At 48.3% G+C, this 18,050-nt stretch overlaps 1 protein-coding gene across 6 annotated transcripts in view; it reads right to left on the bottom strand.

The window, feature by feature from the left end:
- Nucleotides 1–18,050, bottom strand: part of VASH2 (vasohibin 2) — a 51,189-nt gene that overhangs the window by 8,674 nt on the left and 24,465 nt on the right. For 3 of the 6 annotated variants that reach the window (XM_040446429.1, XM_040446432.1, XM_040446430.1), the window contains 2 exons: nucleotides 17,253–17,368; nucleotides 607–3,737 (listed from right to left, as the gene is read on the bottom strand). In XM_040446429.1, coding sequence (XP_040302363.1) covers nucleotides 3,665–3,737; nucleotides 17,253–17,368 — 189 coding nt within the window. In that variant the 3' untranslated portion in view covers nucleotides 607–3,664. Of the gene's footprint in view, nucleotides 1–458; nucleotides 3,738–17,252; nucleotides 17,369–18,050 lie in introns of those variants that run through there. The other 3 variants (XR_005781747.1, XR_005781748.1, XR_005781746.1) reach the window with 3 other exon arrangements.

Genomic DNA, 18,050 nt, shown 5'->3' with positions numbered 1-18,050 from the left:
CATTTAAACCCGGTTCATTGCAGAAGCCAGATCCCCCCCAGTCTGAAGTGCTGTACTATCCAAGTTTTAAAATGGAAAGAGATGCTGTTGAGTAATGAATTTTGGTTTTACTATACCTTTTGATATCAACATACTATGCATGTTTGAAATCTTGTCTTTTTTTCTTTTTCTTTTTCTTTTTGGAATTTAGCAGCTGTCTGCTTTTAACCCTTTGCTTTCCTAAAAACCCAAGTTAGAGATCCAGAGAGTTCAAGGGGTTGAAAGAACAGAGAAGTCAAGTCATTTGTGCTGTGTCCCTGTGAATCACCTAATAAATTACTACACTAGTGCATCTATGGCTGAAGGTTTCGTGGCAGGCGTGCTAAGCTGCATATGCTGGGCTGTTGCCCCTTCTAAACTATTTCATTACCCTGAGCCTGTATTACTTAGGGTGATGCTGAGATGTAAGTGAATTAAGATGTGGCAAAACAGAATAGTGTTTAATAGAGAGTCTGAAAATTGTGGAAGAAGACAGGGATGAGAGAGTGATAAACATGTTTGCCAGGACAAGTATGTAGTCAAAGGACGAGAAAAAAAATAAATCACACTATCTTACATTCTTGGAAGAAGAACAATCCTTCAGTTTCCAGGATGGTTTTATTAAAGTCCCATGCTGTGTATAAACATACAAGTGATGAGAAAAACGTTAACTTGAAACATGCACTTATCTGGCATTCTCTAAAATACCATTATACAAGTTTTCCTTTACTTAGAAAAATACCCACTAAAACAATCACAGTTTTCCTTAAAGATTTAAAAAAAATGTATTGGCCAGAACAAAGTCCAGGAGAATAAACAAGATTCTGAATTGTGTGTCAAAAAAACTGTACAAGGTTGTACATAAAACTATAGCTTACAAAAGCCTCGGGTATAGTAAGAATACAGAATTAAGATCTCCAAAGTTCTATTTACCAATATCTATTAATAAAATCCTTATGAAATAATTGACTTAGAAAAAGTGAAATGCTCATGATTTCAAAGTGTGTAGAAAATACTAAATATCACTTTCTGAAATAAAGTGTACTCAAAACAGCACAACATGTAGTCTAAAATCAAGATTTCTGTCATCCATTTAAACTTTGCCATGTATCCCCATAATGGCTTGAGCACAAAACTTCTCTTGCACGAATAACTTTCAATACTAGATTCAAATCATCTCATAGATTTCCTTTTTATCTTTTGAATTATAGCCAGTCTTAAAATCCATTTTGGGGGTAAATCATGCCATGGTTTTTGTTTTTTGGGTTTTTTTTTTTAACCTTAGTATCATTTTAATTAAATTATTGCACTAGAATGTAGGAGTTTGGTGCCTGTCTCAAATCTTTTAGACATTAACATAATTCCATAGGCAATGAAAATAGAGTGAAAACTAAGAGCATTTTAAATTAATTTTCCTGTTTCTGCCACGAACACTTGCTTGGGGGAAATGAATCTTAAAATCAAGGAGCGGAAAAAAATCAGGTTACTAATCGAATCATCAAGACAGTTGGCAGTTTTAAGGCTTATACATCAGAATATTAGAAATGGTCTGTGTTCCTGTTCTTTTACCCATTTTTGTGGGAAACAAGGCTCTGCAACTACTGACCTTTTCTATTTTGGATGGGACAGTACTTGAGCAACACTTGGAAAATCCTGTTCCAGGCTCTTAGAAAATCCTTATTCTAAGCTACTTATACTGCAGTGGTATAAATACTTATTGGAGATAACAAGATTTCACATTGATAAACATAAGATATGTAAATCTTGTTTTTCACACATAAAAGGAGCTAAGTCGGGATTGTTTTAGAAGAAGAACGAATTGACTAATTCAAATGAGTTTGCCTTACGAAGACGTATAAAGAAACCTCATTTTAAACTCTGATAATAGTATTCTTAAAGTGATCAAGTTCAGAATTTTTAACTTCTGTATTTTCACCTAATTGAGATGTATGCTTACTCGGTACTTTTCATGTAAAGGACATTAAATGTCCTTTTTCAAGAAAATACTTGCCGTTGATGCCATTGAGTTTTAGCATAAAGCGAGCTCGTGCATACGTGGCCAAAGGACAGAGTCACCTTCGGTGGTTTTATTGGTCAAGAATCAAGCAGATTCTTACTTTTTTTACTCCCTTTCTGAAATCACCTTCAGTGAAAGAAAGCCAGAGAGGAAGCACTGAGACTAAAATAACACTTGCGTTGACTAGTAGACTTCACTTACATACGCCTGTGGGCCTCACGAGTTGGCATGGCGGCTGAGAAAACACAGACGCAAAAGAAGCATACTCCTGATATTGCTAACACAGATTTGGCTGTTAGAGTTCTTCTGTGTGGCCCGCAGCCGGAAGTTCCACTGTGACCACCATATGCAGGCCACATGCTCCTACTGCCCTTGATGGACGACATCAGGCTATGAGGTGTAACCCTGTACCTGAGAGACTTTTCCATTTTAAAAAAGGCTCTGCTTCTCTCATTCACTGCATTTTCCAATTGCTAGTTCCTAAATGTCACGAAGTGGTACTTTAAAAAGCAAGGTACTGGAAAATGATCACATCGTGCCACGCTTGGTCTTAATATAAGACATCGGAACACGTCTCTACCAGCCGTGAGTCCTTCAGAATCGAGGTCTGACTCAGAGTTCAAAAATCAGATGGAACGTTGAAGAGAAGGGTTATCTGCTTCTCCAGGCTCTCTACTGATCCACTGCGGGCCTCTGCCTTGCTGAGTGTGTGGCTGTCAGAGGTCGCTGCAATATTGCTCAATCTGTGTCACGGCGCTATGACCTCTTGTGCTTTTTTTTTTTTTTTTTCTTTTTTGCTGGAGTTTGCAAAGTTTAAATGTCAGCGACAGAACATAGACTACCTCCTGCACGTGCTTTTTGTTTTGTTTTGAAAGAACAGAAACTGCTGTCCGTGAATGCTTTTAAGAAAGATTAAGAAGTAGTTCCAACATCCTGAAAATAGTTTCCCGTACTGCCAGGAGAAGTTCAGTGCTTTTTTTTTTTTTTTTTTTTTTTTAGTAAAACACTTGATATAATACCTTAAATCTCATTATGCGTGCACCAGGAAAAAATTCCAAACTTTGTGGAGATCCCCATTGGAAATATCGGGGAAGCAATACAAATAGAATATAAAAAAAATGAAAACACCATTAAGTTTGCATATCTGATGTCAAGATGCTGAGGTAATATTGACTGCTTACAAAAAAAAAAAAAAATCCCACCAATCTTTGCCTCTGTTATTGCTGAAAAAGACATTAATACTGAGTTACCTTACTATATCAAAAGTAGGAGGGAGGGTTTCATTAACATTTCCTACCGGTGAGGCATAATGTTCAAAAGCAAGTCAACAAAAACAGGTGAATGGGAAAACATAAAACTACAGCTTATGGTATTACCCTTTCTATCTGTAGTGAGGGAGTCAGTCCAACCGCGGTGGGCTTTCTTACTTCAGCCTTTCCATGGTTGCCCCTTCGTGCATTTTCTTTCAAAGTTAATTGTTGCCACCCACTCCGCTTCCACGTCCAAGTGAATCCGTAAAAATAAAACCCACAGGTTCTCCATAAATAGTTGCAGTTCCTCCTGAAGATGCTGGGGTAAAGTGCAGAGAGAAGCACCAGAGAAGCCCCCTTGTTGGCTGATATGGCTTGCCTAAATTCGGATTTGGTAGCCCACTTCATTCAGCGTGCTGAGGTCAGCCACCTTCTTCTCAGGCAGTGCAGGCCTAAGGGACCAAGAAAGGTGGTAGAGTGAGGGCATGGGAGAGAGAAAGGTCACTTAGACTCTGGGAACTCTGTTTCTTTCTCCTAACCCTTCTGGTGCTTGTCCCCTCCACCCCCACCCCCCCACCAGCCTGAGTTCCCAGCTCAACCTCGTGTTCTCAGGTCCACTGCTATGGGATCTAGGGAACATTTTCACAGGCTTTTGATGTACAGTTCAAAAGCATTTTGGGGTTGCCAAATGAGTTTGTCCAACCTGAAGCCTGAATTCGGTCACACTCGAACTTCTGAAACCCAGTTATCCGTAAACCTTGCAAGGGTCTAAAAAGTTACATCTAATACGGTAGAACTAAAAACCTGAGCCAGATTCTCCTTGAATTCTTAGCTTCCTGGTGTTTGTGCCCCGGGGGAAGCCCAGCCACTAACTTCAAGACCGCTCAGGTGACAGATTCGCAGGGAGAGATTCTCTACTATCTTTGATAGAGGGTTACTGTTCAGGCCTGAATGCATCAAGTCGGGGCAAATCCTTTACAAGTCATCTGAAAAAGCATGTCAGGTGTGGAAACTCATTCAGTGGCAAATCATCTCCTCTGTAAATACATTTTCTGAAGTACTAAGCATTTATGTGAAGTCATGTAAGAAAGTACTTCAAGCTGGTAAAGGAAAATCAGAAGGCGCATCATCTGTCTTCATTAAAGACATTTCCTCGATGATTTCCCAATATAAAACTATGCCTAAGCATTCGACGACTTAGCTCACAGTTTCCCCATTTCTCAGTGAGCCTCCTACCCTCTTGGATAAGAGAGAACTGAGATTAAAAACCAAGTTTAGCAAAACAAAAAAACGTTAAAACAAAACAAAAACAACCAACTTTAGCATATTCAGTGTGGCTAGTGAGTCCTGATCCAAAAGTTTATAAGAAGACTGAAGACATTTTTACACTACACGTGAACCTTGTTTTAAGTGTTTGAAGAAAAGAGACCAAAATGAAAATATAATTGTTTAAAAGTTTCTTGCTTTATCCTTTGAAAGGCTTCCTAACAGCAAACGGTTTTCCCCTGGCATGAACGTGGTCCAACTCATTCAACGTTATCAGAGCCAGAAACGAACAGCTAGCTTCCATCTAGGGTGCTGCTTAAGGATAGGCTTCACATTTCGGCAACAAGTTCTACCCCCTACATATTCTCATTCTCTCTGTCTCTCCCTCTACCTCCATCTCCTCTCACTCTCTTCCTCTTCACCTCCCTCCCTTTCTGTCTTTTTTACAGACATATCCCATGTCAACAGTCTACGAACATCCCTTCTGAAACCTGATTATTCAAACTGGTCGAGAAACCTTCCCTGACTGACTATGTGCCATTACTAAAGAACTTGTCAACTTGTCTCTGTGTTGCATGGGGCTGATTTCTCAGCATGATCATGTGTCCTGCTTTATGGATCAGGAATCGTGCCTTTTGTTTCTTTGTGTCTCTGCTCATGGTGCCCAACATACACAGATGATGCTGATAAATATGGCTGCCAGTGGACAGAAGTCTCAATGCTTCCTTACGTGTAGACCCCTGCTCACCGCATCAAGGAGCTCAAGGCTTCTGAGCTGCAGGGTGATGGTGTCCTCCAGCCATACGTGCCCTAGACATCAGCCATTCCCTATAAACAGAGCCACGGGCAGAGTAGCCCCCAGGGGCCACTGTCAGGACCATTCTTGAGTTGACACTTTTGCCTGAGGGTTCAAACTGACATTTATGTCTCTGCCCTAGCCCTCAGCCCGCTGACGTGGAGAGAACCAGGGCTCTTGCAGACAAGTCTGGCTCAGAGTCCATTTGTATCTCGTTCATTTTTTCATACAGCCTGAAATAAAGTCTCTGTTTGGTTTCCTTGCCTGAGGTATGTTATCTTTTCAAACAGCGAATATGGGACTTTCTCCTTCAGAGAGACTCCCCATAAGTTGCATCCTCATGAGGCAAAGGTGCCTAGAAAGGCAAATCTACTTCTCCCCTCCTCAATGGTCTCCACTTTTAGGAAGTTGAGCAATCAAAAATTCACTTGCCAATGGAAAAGCCTGAAGTATCCCTATGCATTCCTTGCTTTACAAAAGCATTAAATGGAGGTCATTTCCTAGAGCAATCAAAATACAATTTCCACATTGTCTTTCCTGGTAGTAGAACTACATAAGCATATATTCCTTATCCAAATATAAATTACATTTGTATTGAATGGTTTTTCTTTTTTAACCTCACGTTTTTAATCATCTCTGTGTGGCAGAGTCACATCCACTCACCCACATCCTCAACATCCACTCCACTCCTCCATTGTTCCTTGGCAAAACCCAGATTTTTCGCCGGGCACAGAGCTGCCTAGAATACAAACTACATTTCCCAGGCCCCCTGAGGCCGGGCAAGGCGTTGGACTCCGTTGCAGCCAATGAGACTAAAGTGGAGGTTACCAGACGCCTGTTCAGAGAACAACTGGCATGTGCCCTTCATCATTTTTTCTTTCTTTCTTGTGGAAGCGATGGCTGGAGCTCGGCCCTCACGGCAGCACAATAAAGAGGCAGAGCAGTAAGATGCCCCCACTACCTCCGCCGACCTTCTTTCACATCATGGCGAATCATGATTAAGTCACCCCAACCTCACCTGCCGCCAAATCTGAGCCTGACCGGTATCATTTCTTTCCCTCCATTAACTCACTAATACAACACCAGTCCAGACACGATGCTAGTCGAGTTGGCCTGAAGAAGGTTCACATGTGGAGTCAGAACACATGCCTAGAAAGTTCTCAAGCATTCCACTCCGGAGATGTGGCCACACCCTGCATGACGTCCGGAGACTCACTCATAAGAGTCAGTCTTCTGGGGTGCCTGGGTGGCTCAGTCGGTTGAACATCCGACTCCAGCTCAGGTCATGATCTCACAGTCCGTGAGTTCGAGCCCCGTGTCGGGCTCTGTGCTGACAGCTCAGAGCCTGGAGCCTGCTTCAGATTCTGTCTCCCTCTCTCTTTGCCCCTCCCCTGTTCATGTTCTCTCTTGTGCTCTCTCTCTCTCTCTCTCCCTCAAAATAATAAATAAACATTAAGAAATTAAAAAAAAATTAGAGTCATTTTTCTTCCCTGGAGCCCTGCACACTATGTAGGACCTAAGCCATAGTGGCTCTTTAGATCTCCCCTTGTCTGTTCCTTGTGTTTACCAAGAGAATCCCCACTCCAGGGTCCTTGAGCACCTCCCAGTGGGTTCACCCCAGTGTCTACACCTTTCCTGCCCATGCTTTCTTCCCGACCTGGCCTCCTTCTCAACACCGAGTCACATTTCTTCTTGAAACTCCAATAAATGTGCTGACCCTCATGTGTGAGAATAGCGCTAGCAAGACAGAAGCCTAACCTGGTTTCTCAGGTGTTGGAACAGATCTGCACTGACCTGTGTCCTTTCCCTCAGTCCTGTGACCAACAGTGCCTGCTGGATTGGTCCACAGGGTCAAGGAGGTCTAGAAGACAACACAACCTAGCCGCTCCGCCCTGGAATGTGGGCTCGCCGGGGATCACGGCTCCAGGTAGCCACCGCTACGCCACCGCCTGGAAGCCATTTTTTGTCCACTCGCCTGACTTCCTCACCTCGGAGCCCATCAGCTCTGAGGAAACAATTTTCACCACATTTTTCAAAGTCTGTGTTCCTAAAACTTTACCCTTACCCTTGGTCCACTCCTGGCTCCCTTGAAACCAGATGTACTTTTTTTTTTTTTTTAAGATTTTATTTTTAAGCAATCTCCACACCAACGTGGGGCTCAAACTCACAACCCGGAAACCAAGAGCCACAGGTTCTACCAATGGAGCCAGCCAGGCACCCCCCCCCCCCCAAACAGATGTACTTTAATTTGGGGGGGGGTCTTTAGCCTCCTTTTTCTAAACTTTTCCTTAGCACCTCCACCAGTTCCCCACCCCACCCCCACCCCCATCTTCCAGGTGCTGAGAAATCACCATTATAAGTAGCTTTCATTTAGTTGGCACTAACTAGGCGCCAGGCATTGCTCTGAGAGTTTTACAGGGATTAACTAATTCTCACCATAACCCGATGGGGTTGATACAGGGGAAGAAAGCGAGGCACTGAAAGGTAGCAAACTTGTGGAAAGCAAAGTCACACGTTTAGCAAGTGGCGGAGCCAGAGCTCATCCCCAGAATCTAGGCCCGTGCCCTTAACCACGAAGAAAACCGATCCATCCTCCTGCTGGCCACCCAAAGCATCCTCCCAAGCACCTAAGGATATATACCACAACCACCCCCGTCTCTGCACCTCCCCCATGCCTTCTTGTCATACCTTCGAGGTCCAGCCCAAATGCCACTTCTCCCCTAAGCATCTTCTCACTTTCCTTCCCTCACGATGCATTACTCCTTGCCCCTATATGCTAGGGTATGTCCTCTGGTACCTCTGTGAAAGAACCCTGCAGGTTCATAATCATTATCCCTGCCTCGGAGACTGAACAAATCGACAGCAGGGATCAAGTAAATTCACCTAGGAATCCCCACTGTTGAATACCCTGTAGTTCTCAATAGACTCGGGTCAAGTTCTCACTAACGTGTAAATGGCTGATAGGGCTTCATTTAAGTTACCTTTATGATGGGATGTTTTAAACACAGTCCTAAGCCAGAAATTCAAGTCACCATAACAACATTCTTAGAATTAACATGTAGGAAGAATTTTTTTTTTTTTTCCTGTGCAGGAAGAGCTCTACCTTACCTCTAAAAGCCGCCTGGGGAACCTGCCTGCTTGGAAAGCGGAATGTGGTTCTGCAATGACAGAGAGCTTGAGCGCTTCCAAAAGAAAGGGACTAGATTGTTTCCGTCCTCTGTATCCCACTTCCCGACCATGTCCCCCTAGGCATCCAGAACCCAGGGGAGAACAAAAGGCTAATACTGGCAGAAAAGGAGTTCAACTGAGATCCCCAGTGAACTGCCTGAAAGAGGAAACCCTTTTCTTTCACAGTGATAGTGGCTGCAATTTCCTGGCCTGGCGAAGGGCAGAAGTGCCTGTGGGGCCCAGCCAGAAATACAGTTCCCTCCTGGCCAGCTCGTCTCAGGGCCAGAGCTTGTGCGTGGAGAGACCTCTTCCAAGTGCTCCCCTGGCTATAATTAGAATTCTGCAAAGGGATATATTTTTAAGAAACACAAGCACCAGGATGATGATTCAGCCGGATCTGCACTTGCCCAGAACCTCTCATCAGATCCACGGCTATTATTTTAGACTGAACAACGTAGTTCTCCAAACCCCTCCCCAGTCAAGGAAAAGATCTCAAAGACCTTTCCTTTTGAAGGGCTCTCAGCCCGCCTCCTGTTTTAGGGAAAATGGGGTAGAGGACTTCACGTTTCCAGTACTACACGTTGTGCAAGGAAGAAGGGGGCACTTCCCTCAGCACACAAGTGGACGGTCCCAGCCTCATCTGTTGTCATGGAAACGTACCCAGGGTGACTTAGGGTGACTGCTCGATGGCCTGGTCCCATGTGTGAACAGTAGAGGCCGTTCAGAAGGTAGGTAGGTTCTCTATGCTGGTTCCATAGAGAAGGTATTCCGTAGCACAGAAACCTTAGTCTGGCACACGGTGGAAATTCACATTCTGGTTTTCTGTTGTAAGTAAGCGCCACGCCTAACGCGGGGCTTGAACTGACAACCCTGAGGTCAAGAGTCGCATGCTGTACCAACTGAGCCAACCAGGTGCTCCCACGCTCTTCTGATGTGGCCCCACATTTTTAACGTGACCTCTCATCCCAGGTAGCTGGGAGTAGATATGGTACTTTGAGTTTTCCAGTTTGTCTCAATCTTATATGGCTTGTGATTCGCTCACTTAATCCAAATATATCTATAAAATGCTAGGAGTGTTCGCCACTGCTACCTAAACCTTGAGAGTCTGGGGAGAGTGAACCATCACGTCGAACCTCGAGTCTCTCACACCCTGAGGCGGCCTCGGTGCCCAGGAAGAGCTTGGCTAGATTGGATGTTGGTGGCAGTGAAGCCACAAGGAGGCTCAGAACCAGAAAGTTCATGGCAGCATGTCGGGGACTGAAGTGGGGACCTCACACCCCAGGGCCGTGTGTCTGTGTGAGACTGGGTTTAAGAGAAGAAGCAGGAAGTGGAAGGAAAGCCTATAGGATCCGCCCTGAATCCCCAGTCCCCTTTCTGCAACTCTGTGTAAGGCCTGTGTCTGGGGCACCTCCTCTCCTCACTTTTCAACGCCCACCCCCTCTCTGCTTGGCAGTTGATGGGGGAGCAAAGGTCAGAGGGCCTGGGTGGCAGCCGGGAGAACAGGCTCCTGTAGCTTGCTTGCTACTTTCTCACCCACGGGATTTTCTTTTCTTTTTTTTTTTTTTTAAGTAGGCCTCAGGCCCAGCGTGGAGCCCAACACAAGGCTTGAACTCATGACCCTGAGCTCAAGACCTGAGCTGAGATCAAGAGTCAGACACTTAACCGAGTGAGCCATCCAGGCGCCCCAGCCCACAAGAATTCATTTAGCAGCACTTTGTGCCAAGTGCCTCGTAGATCTTGGGTTACTAGGACGAATAGCTTTCCCTGGAGCCAAGGTCCATTCCCTTCCTTCTAAGGGAAATCTGCCTCTTGCTTCTGTTGTATGAGGATACTTCAGGGACACTATCCTTCTATGTCCAGTTCAGGGCCGCTTGATTGGGACGCACAGGCCACCATTCTGTTCGTACTGCTTACTCCTGTCTCCCCAAGGTCAGAGCCCCTTAGTGGACTCTTAGTGGACATGCCCACGTGTTCATCTACTCACCTTCCCACACAAACATGCCCATCAGGACCAGTTTAGCTGTATTCTCTGTGGACTCCGGATTCTAGAGAGGGTTCTACAGTAAGGGTGCAACTCTAACATTGACTTCTCGGACCTCAGCGTTAAGGGTGAGGAACAGATTAAACCAGGGATGGTGCTGGCCCAGCGTTTACTAGTTCAAGCAGAGAGCCCAGACCCTCCTCTCTTGTCTACTCTGGCAGGAATCAGGTCAGGCCAGGCACCGATTTGGGACTTATGACCTACCTGGGTAGGCCTCAGCTGGAGGGGCACTGGGAGGGCGGGACTGGTTCTTCCCCACCTGTCACCCTCATTCAAAGCCAGTCCCGCTCTTCATTCACACGCCCTACCTCCCAGCATGGCAGGCACCCTCTGGCAGCTGCAGGGCAGACAGCTGAAGTTGCTACGTAAGCAAACAGGCCTCAGCCTGAGAGACTGGGCCCAGAAGAGACTCTCCAGGATCTGCCCTTTCTTCCAAGTCCTCTTGAGACAGGAGGCTCTGGCCAGAGACCAAGCGCCACAAGCCACTGTTTGCGATTCCCCTCCTTGCTGCTCCGGAGAACCCGGCCAGGACCCCCGGTGCCATCTGACCTGCAGGAGGCTCCCTGCTCACTCGGCCTCAGGAGGTCTCTCCTGTCAAGACTCCCCATCCATCCCGGTTTCTCCAAGCATCCCCAGGGACCTTGGCCCCTATGAAATCCCAGGGGAGCTAAGCTGGGCAGTCCTCTGCGTTGAAACTACCTTGTCTGGCCTTCGAGAAGGAAACTCCACATCATCCAGAAGATCCTACTTCTCCTTCCACAGCCTTTCTACTCTGTGTGTGTGTGTGTGTGTGTGTGTGTGTGTGTGTTGGGGGGGGGGCGTCCCCTCTAATTTCCATGCTAAGAAAATTTTCTCCTTTCCACCTTTTGGGACATTTTCTCATTTGGAATCCAAAGAGAATGACCTCGTAGGCCTCATTCAGAGTATCTTCAATGCAATTAGAATCAAGGTGATTCTCTATGACTTCGTTATGACATCATGGCCTCACTTGAGCAACTGCCTGGAGGAACTGTTGTGATCCTTCAAGACAGAAATGGGGCAGGAACTCCGTTGTGGAGCTTGGGGCCAGCAGTGAAAGGAGGGAGATCTTAAGATGGAGCTTAGTAACCTCTGTGAGCCTGAGGGTCTCCAGCAGGGGGAGCAAAGCCCGGGAGAGCCACAGGCCGCCACAGAGACAGAGGACCGAGAAGGGAAACCAAAGGGGAAGACAAAGGGAGGAAAAGGACCATAAACAGCAAAAAAGAGCAGAGGAGGGATGGAGGAGGAAGAGGAGCCAGACAGCAGAGACAGAACAGAGATGTTCTCACAGGTCCTCAGGGACTCTTGCCCCACTTGAGAAGAATGTTCCACGCGGTTGCTCCAACTGGAATGAGCTACTTTCATGCTGACACAGGCAGCCCAGGCAGAAAACCACTGTCCACTCACCCCCTAAGCTCCCAGGTTCAGCCCATCGGCAGCAAGCCAAGAGCTGCGGACTGTCAGAGACAGAAGGGCCCCCCCGGGAGCGTTCATGGTTCTCAGGAGGGCAACTGTTGGCATTTTAGGTGGAAAGCTTCTTAATGGAGGAGGATGAGCTTTGCAGGAAGTTTACCATCCCGGACCCCTGAGAATAATCACTGTGACAAGCAAAAACTTCCCTTCCGACCGCAGGTCTAACCCTTGTGCCCAACACGCCCCCCATCCCGAGGGTGTCTGGCTGCTGCTGAGAAGCACCATGGCGGCCCTCAGTGAAGAGCTGAAAGGGGAGGGAGGCCCAGCATGGGGAAGGAGTTTGTGGAAGTGCACAGCAGGCCTTTCAAACGTGGATCTCAACCTCTATCTCCCTGTCTCTTTTAGAACCAGAGGAGCCAACTTGATGGTTCTGTGCAGAAGGTTTGCTTCAAAAGCTCCTAGGGGAGCGAGTGCGACAAAGGACTTGTGGGGGGAGGGGGGAGGGTCCCTGTCTCCCTCTCAAAACCTTGCCTGATCTGACACTAATGCAGTCTTCGCCACTCGCCCTCCAACCCAGCTGACTCTTCTGTCAACCCCAGGGACACTGAACCTCCTTTCCAGAATGATTATTCAGACAACTGCAAAAATGGAGAGGAATGCAGGGCTGGAAGTAGCTCCAGCTGTAGGGATGAGGTCGTCAGGGATATAAAGCCACTAAAATTATCCCAGCACAGAAAGGGGCTGGGACCCCACAGCTGATGGGCCTCTTGCCTGTTATGGTAATATTCCACCATTTGGGCCACTCCCAAGCTTCATATGGCACCCAGCACATTTAGAAATGATTTGATGGCCTTACGTAATGCTAAAAAAATAACACAGTGACAGAGTCACAAACCCTTCCTAGTCCTGGCCATTCGACGGTAGGACGGCCAGAATTTGGCGGAGTTATTGGGTCACAACCAAATGCATCCCTTTTTCATTTCCTCACCAAATCAAGATTACCTGGAGAAAAGCCTGCTTGGTGAAGGCCACGGGTAGAAGCTGAGAAGCTGCTCCTCTCCAGACACACCTCTAGGAACCAGGGTGCCCTGCGTTCTAGTCTGCAGCAATGGCGGAAGCTGGGATCTGGAGGGGGAGGGAGGGGCTGCCATCCCTCTTGTGCTCCCTGCCTCAGGCAGCCCTTCATTTTACTTTCAACTCTTGCCTCTCTGTCCGCTCTCTTCCTACTTGGTAGCCCCTACCCAGCCCTGCAACTCAGAAAGCAGGGTTGAGGAGGAATTAGGGAAAGAATCTTCTCTCCTTGTGACACCTCAATCCACTTGAAACTTCAGCCAAGATGTCTGCCCTCTAGATTCCCCTCCTGACCTCCAAACTGAACAAGAAGTGGCAAGGGCTTCCAATCCCAAGGATGGCCATGGTCTTCCTAGATCAGCTCATATAAAATGGTCCACAGGAACCCACAAGCCACCTGGCCTCTCTTGATGGTCAAACTCTTCCAACCCCCCCCCCCCGCCCCTCCCACCGCCCCGGCTCTGGCTGTGAAAAAGAAAATGCCTGAAGCCTGACCCGCTGGGGAAAGTTGATGAAGGAAGACTCCTGGGAACCAGTGTTGTGCCCAGGAGAAAGGGCTGTGGGGGCAGGGTAAGGGTCTGGGGGTTCAGGGGCTGGTTGCAGCTACCCTCCACCATTTTGGAAAAGTTTATGCTTTCACTGAACCATGAGCCGTCCCCTCTGGGCTCCTGGGGCCTGTCTTGCTGAGGCTGGGGTCAGTTTCGGGACATAGAGGGAAGAGAGAGGAACTGAATCCCCATCTTCCTGCAGGTCTTCCTTCCTGATCCCTCCAATGACTACCCCCCTCTCCTTAGTGACCTTCTCCCCCTCCCCAGGCCTGCTCCGTGCTTCCGGTGGACAGGAGGGGAGAGGACGAGTGGGGCCCCAACACTACAAGGTGGCTTTACACTCACAACTGCGGCAGTCTGAGCGCCGTCCTCTGCAGGCGCAGACAGGGTCGCTTGCCTCGGCTGCGTGACAGAGTAGCCAGAGATTAGGTTACGGGCATGGCCTGGGGGTGACTGAAAACCAGTTTCTCTATCTGGCCCCTAGGAGGATGAACAGTCGGGCTCCTCCCAGAGTGTCTTCAGTGGAGCCCCACGCTGGAGGGTCAGGCTGGGGACACACCCCCTAGTTTCACCTCAGCACCTCAATCTCTAGAGGCCCAGGCCGGTCTGGAGTCACGCTCGGGCCTCGGCAGACCCAGTACCTTCATCTTGACATTCTGTTGTGTTTTAAAGTCAACCAGCCTCCCTGGGGCGCCTGGGTGGCTCAGTTGGTTAAGCGCCCGACTCTTGATTTCGGCTCAGGTCTTGATCTCGTGGTCGTGAGATGGAACCCTGCATCGGGCTCCACCTTGGACATGGAGCCTGCTTAAGACTCTCTCTCTCTCTCTCTCTCTCTCTCTCTCTCTCTCATAATAATAATAATAATAATAATAATAATAATAGAGTAAAAAATAAAAATAAAAAATAAAGTCAACCCCCCGATCACTTCTCTCATTCTGATTGATCAAACCATGGATCTCCAAGAGTGGTCCTGGACCCGCGGCATCAGCCTCACCTGGGAACCTGTGAGCTAAATCACAAGCACTGGGGAAGGGGCCTGGCAACCTGTTTTAACAAGCCCTCTGAGGACCCTGTGCTTGCTCAGGTTTGAGGACAGGGTGCGGATCCTTCCATCCATCTTCAGCTGGGCCCTCATGCTGTGTGCAGCCCCTCCTTCCTACCCTCCTACCCTGTACGGGTAACCCACCCACCCGCTCACTCCCACCCGATGACGCACATCCTTCACCAGCAGGATAAAAGCCATTTAATGTACAGTCTGTCAACTTCTACCTCCTCATCTCCCTTAAACTCTTCCTCATCTCCCCCCTTCATTTGCTCCGACGACCTTAACAGCTGTCTCCTGCAGGTGCAGACAGGCTCCTTAACACTCCAGATCCATCCTCTCGGCCTATTCCTTCCCCATCTCCTATTCCGGTTTTTCTTCCTCTGGGCTACTCAGGGCCTGCCAGCACTTCCTTCCTTCCTCATCAACTTATCCAACTTTCGCTCCAACGGTCGCTTTTCAGTAGACGGCTCTAATGTCATTATCTCTAGTCCTCAACTTCCTCAAACTCCAGAACTGCACTCTCAGCAGCTTCTAGGACACCGTCCCAGGATACCTGAGAAGCGCCTCAAATCCCACAGTCCAGACTCAAATGCACCTTCTTCCTCCACTGTTCTCAGATGCCCAGCACCCGGCGCATCACCCTGACTACTGTCTCCACAACCAGTTTCTGATATCTTGCTGGCTTTACCATTCCTGGACACTCATGGTAACTTTTTCAGGTTAAAACCTGAACATGGCTTGGACTGCAGAGTTCTGTGGATGCAGGCAAAATGGATCCAACAGGGATCGTTTGAAAAACCCACAACTGCCATTCGGGGCATCGATCCATGACATAGGGTGCTTAGGGTTTCAAGTGCTCAGGACTTCATGTGCTCAGGACTTTAGAGGGCAAAGCAGGGCTTTATGGACTATTCAATGGACTGTATACTGGGAGCTCCAAAGGGAAGCCCCCTCCAGGGGCAGAAAAGCTAGCAAATCAAAGGAAAGGGCCCCTTCCTGGTTTCTTGAGTAACCAGATTCCTACTTCTGGAATTCTATGCTACAGGACCCTCTGGGAACGGCTGACATATTCATAGTCCCCTGAGACAACTGCTACTTTGTTCAGGGACGTCAATGGGTGGACGACTGCATCACAGAGTGGGGAGAGACAGGGTTAGGGTTAATTTAAGGTCAGGGTCAAGAGTCAAGGGCCGTGATCAGCATCAGAGGCAGGATTAGGGTCAGAGGCATGTGTGGAAGATCTGAAGCCAACCTGCTCCCTAAAAGGACAAAGCCATGCTGAATCCCCCCTGCTCTCCAACCTCTCTTGCTACAGGAGCTCCCAACCCCCACCCACCTCATCATCCCTCCCCTTCCAAAGCCGGGACCCCCATCATTTCAGCCAACACCTTTCTGTCTTAGAAGCTGAACCCTGGGCTCAGCAGTGGGATGGGGAATGAGGACAAATAGGGAATGTTCCTCGAAACTGACAACACCCCATCCTGTCCTGCTCTTCCAAAAGCAGAACCAACACTCCCTGTTCTGCCACCGTCCCAGGGCCGACCTGGGGTCCAGCCCCAGTCCCATCACCGACCAGCTACACAACAGCACAGTGTTCGGCTTTCTTCCTCTGAAAGTGAAAACTACAACTCTCCCTTCTTACTCTACAGCGTGGACGTGACAATAACGTGCTTGCGTGAAAGCAGTTCCCCATGAATAAACCGCTCTCACTACAACTTCTCAGTTGATCCTAACGACTCCTTGTGAGATGGGCAGGGACAGCATTTTTATCCTCGGGAAGGGCTTCCCCAGGCCACAAGGCTAATGAGCAGCAGAGCCCGGGCTCAGCCTAGACCACTGTGCGCTGTACCCACATCATCCCTGGTGCGGCGAGAGCCTCCTGTGACCCAGCATGCTGCTGGTATTAATAAAAGTAATATTTTTTCCCTGTATAAGTATGGCCCAAATATTTGCCAGTGGATTATCACTGGTTACTTTGGGCTTCCTCAGCTTCTCCAATCTGTCACTTCTCAAGTGGGTCATTTTGACCTAAGCAGTAGGTGTGGAATCACTGGCCTCGGGGCTAAAACAGGGGAGCTAGAGTCAGCAAAGAAGAAGTGGGTATTTCTGACGCTGTGACCTAAACCATGATCACGCTTTCTGCTGGGCACAGAAGGCTGCGGGGTTTTAGGAAGGTTTCATCGGTTCTAACAATCCGCTCTTCTGGCTGCGAGAACTGAAGCCCAGGAAGGTTACATGACATGCCTAACATCACGTAGCTCAGGAGGAGCTGAGCTGGCCCCAGACCCAGGCTTCCTAGTTCTAAAGCCAGTGCTGTTCCCATGGTGCCAGGATTTCAGGCTACCCTTCATCTCTTGCAGTCTGGGGCTGGGCTCTTCTTCTGAGTCTATAGCTGACAGGTGGTGGCGTCAGCGCAATGGGAGTGACGGGCAGGGGGGATCCTTCTCTACAGGGGATGCCCCCCTGTGTGAGGGGCGGTCCTCTTGGAGATCTCGGTCAGCTTCAGATGCCAAGGCCCACGACACAGCTTCGTCCCCGTGGGCTAGGACAACCCCACAGATGTGTGTGTTGGGCTTTCGGGAAAGAGGAAATACTACTCACGACTTGTCTCTCCTGCCGAGCCGTCTCGGGGGGCTTGCCTGTCTCCTTCTGGGGGACAGGGATTTCCCCCGACTTCTCACTTGGGTTGGAGAATGGGCACTTGCAGGTTTCAGGATCTGAAGGAGATGTAAGGAGTTACCACACCGGCTCCTGAAGGACCCCGCCCTCATGTCTTCCTGCCCTCAGCCCACCAAGATCCCGTGGCTTGGAAGGCACTGAAGCTGGAAGGCCTTCCAAACAGGAGGTCTGACAGATGCTCCTCTCTCAGTCTGCACTGGCAAGGAGCAAAGGTGCCACTTCCCAGGGGCTGAAATGATTATACCGTGCTCCCTTTTCCACAGCAGAGAAGCAGAGCCCAAGGCCTCAGCTCCCCTGAGGCTGCATCTGGGTGCTTGGTGCTGTCTTGTGAAAGCCAAGTCCCATCTACATTGCTCCAGAAACCAGCTTGTTTTTCCTCTGACTCTCTCACCCCACACACATGCACAGAGTGGTTTCAATTTATCAAGAATCTCGTTTCCAGGTCCCTCAGAGTGAAAATGACAGGTCCCCAAGAGCTAAACAGAACTAAGTCTGAAGTCAGCGTAGTCTCTTTTCCCCTGTGGTCCTCAGTGTAGGCACAGGCTTTCTCTCAGTGACTCCACAAGCCCTGGAGGGACAAGGACAAGCAGGCATCGTGTCACCATGGAAGTGACACGGCAGAAGCAAGAAGGCTTTACGAGTGTAGTTTATATAAAGCCAGCACAGTAAACGCTTCTTTCCTATTGTGACACTGGGTCAGGATTTTATGCCAAAACGCGT

The sequence above is a fragment of the Herpailurus yagouaroundi genome, unplaced genomic scaffold (genome assembly GCF_014898765.1).
Source record: "Herpailurus yagouaroundi ecotype Mexico unplaced genomic scaffold, PumYag 195, whole genome shotgun sequence".
Taxonomy (NCBI): Eukaryota; Metazoa; Chordata; class Mammalia; order Carnivora; family Felidae; genus Herpailurus; species Herpailurus yagouaroundi.
The sequence above is the reverse complement of the archived record's forward strand: the minus strand, read 5'-3'. Positions and strand labels throughout refer to the sequence as shown.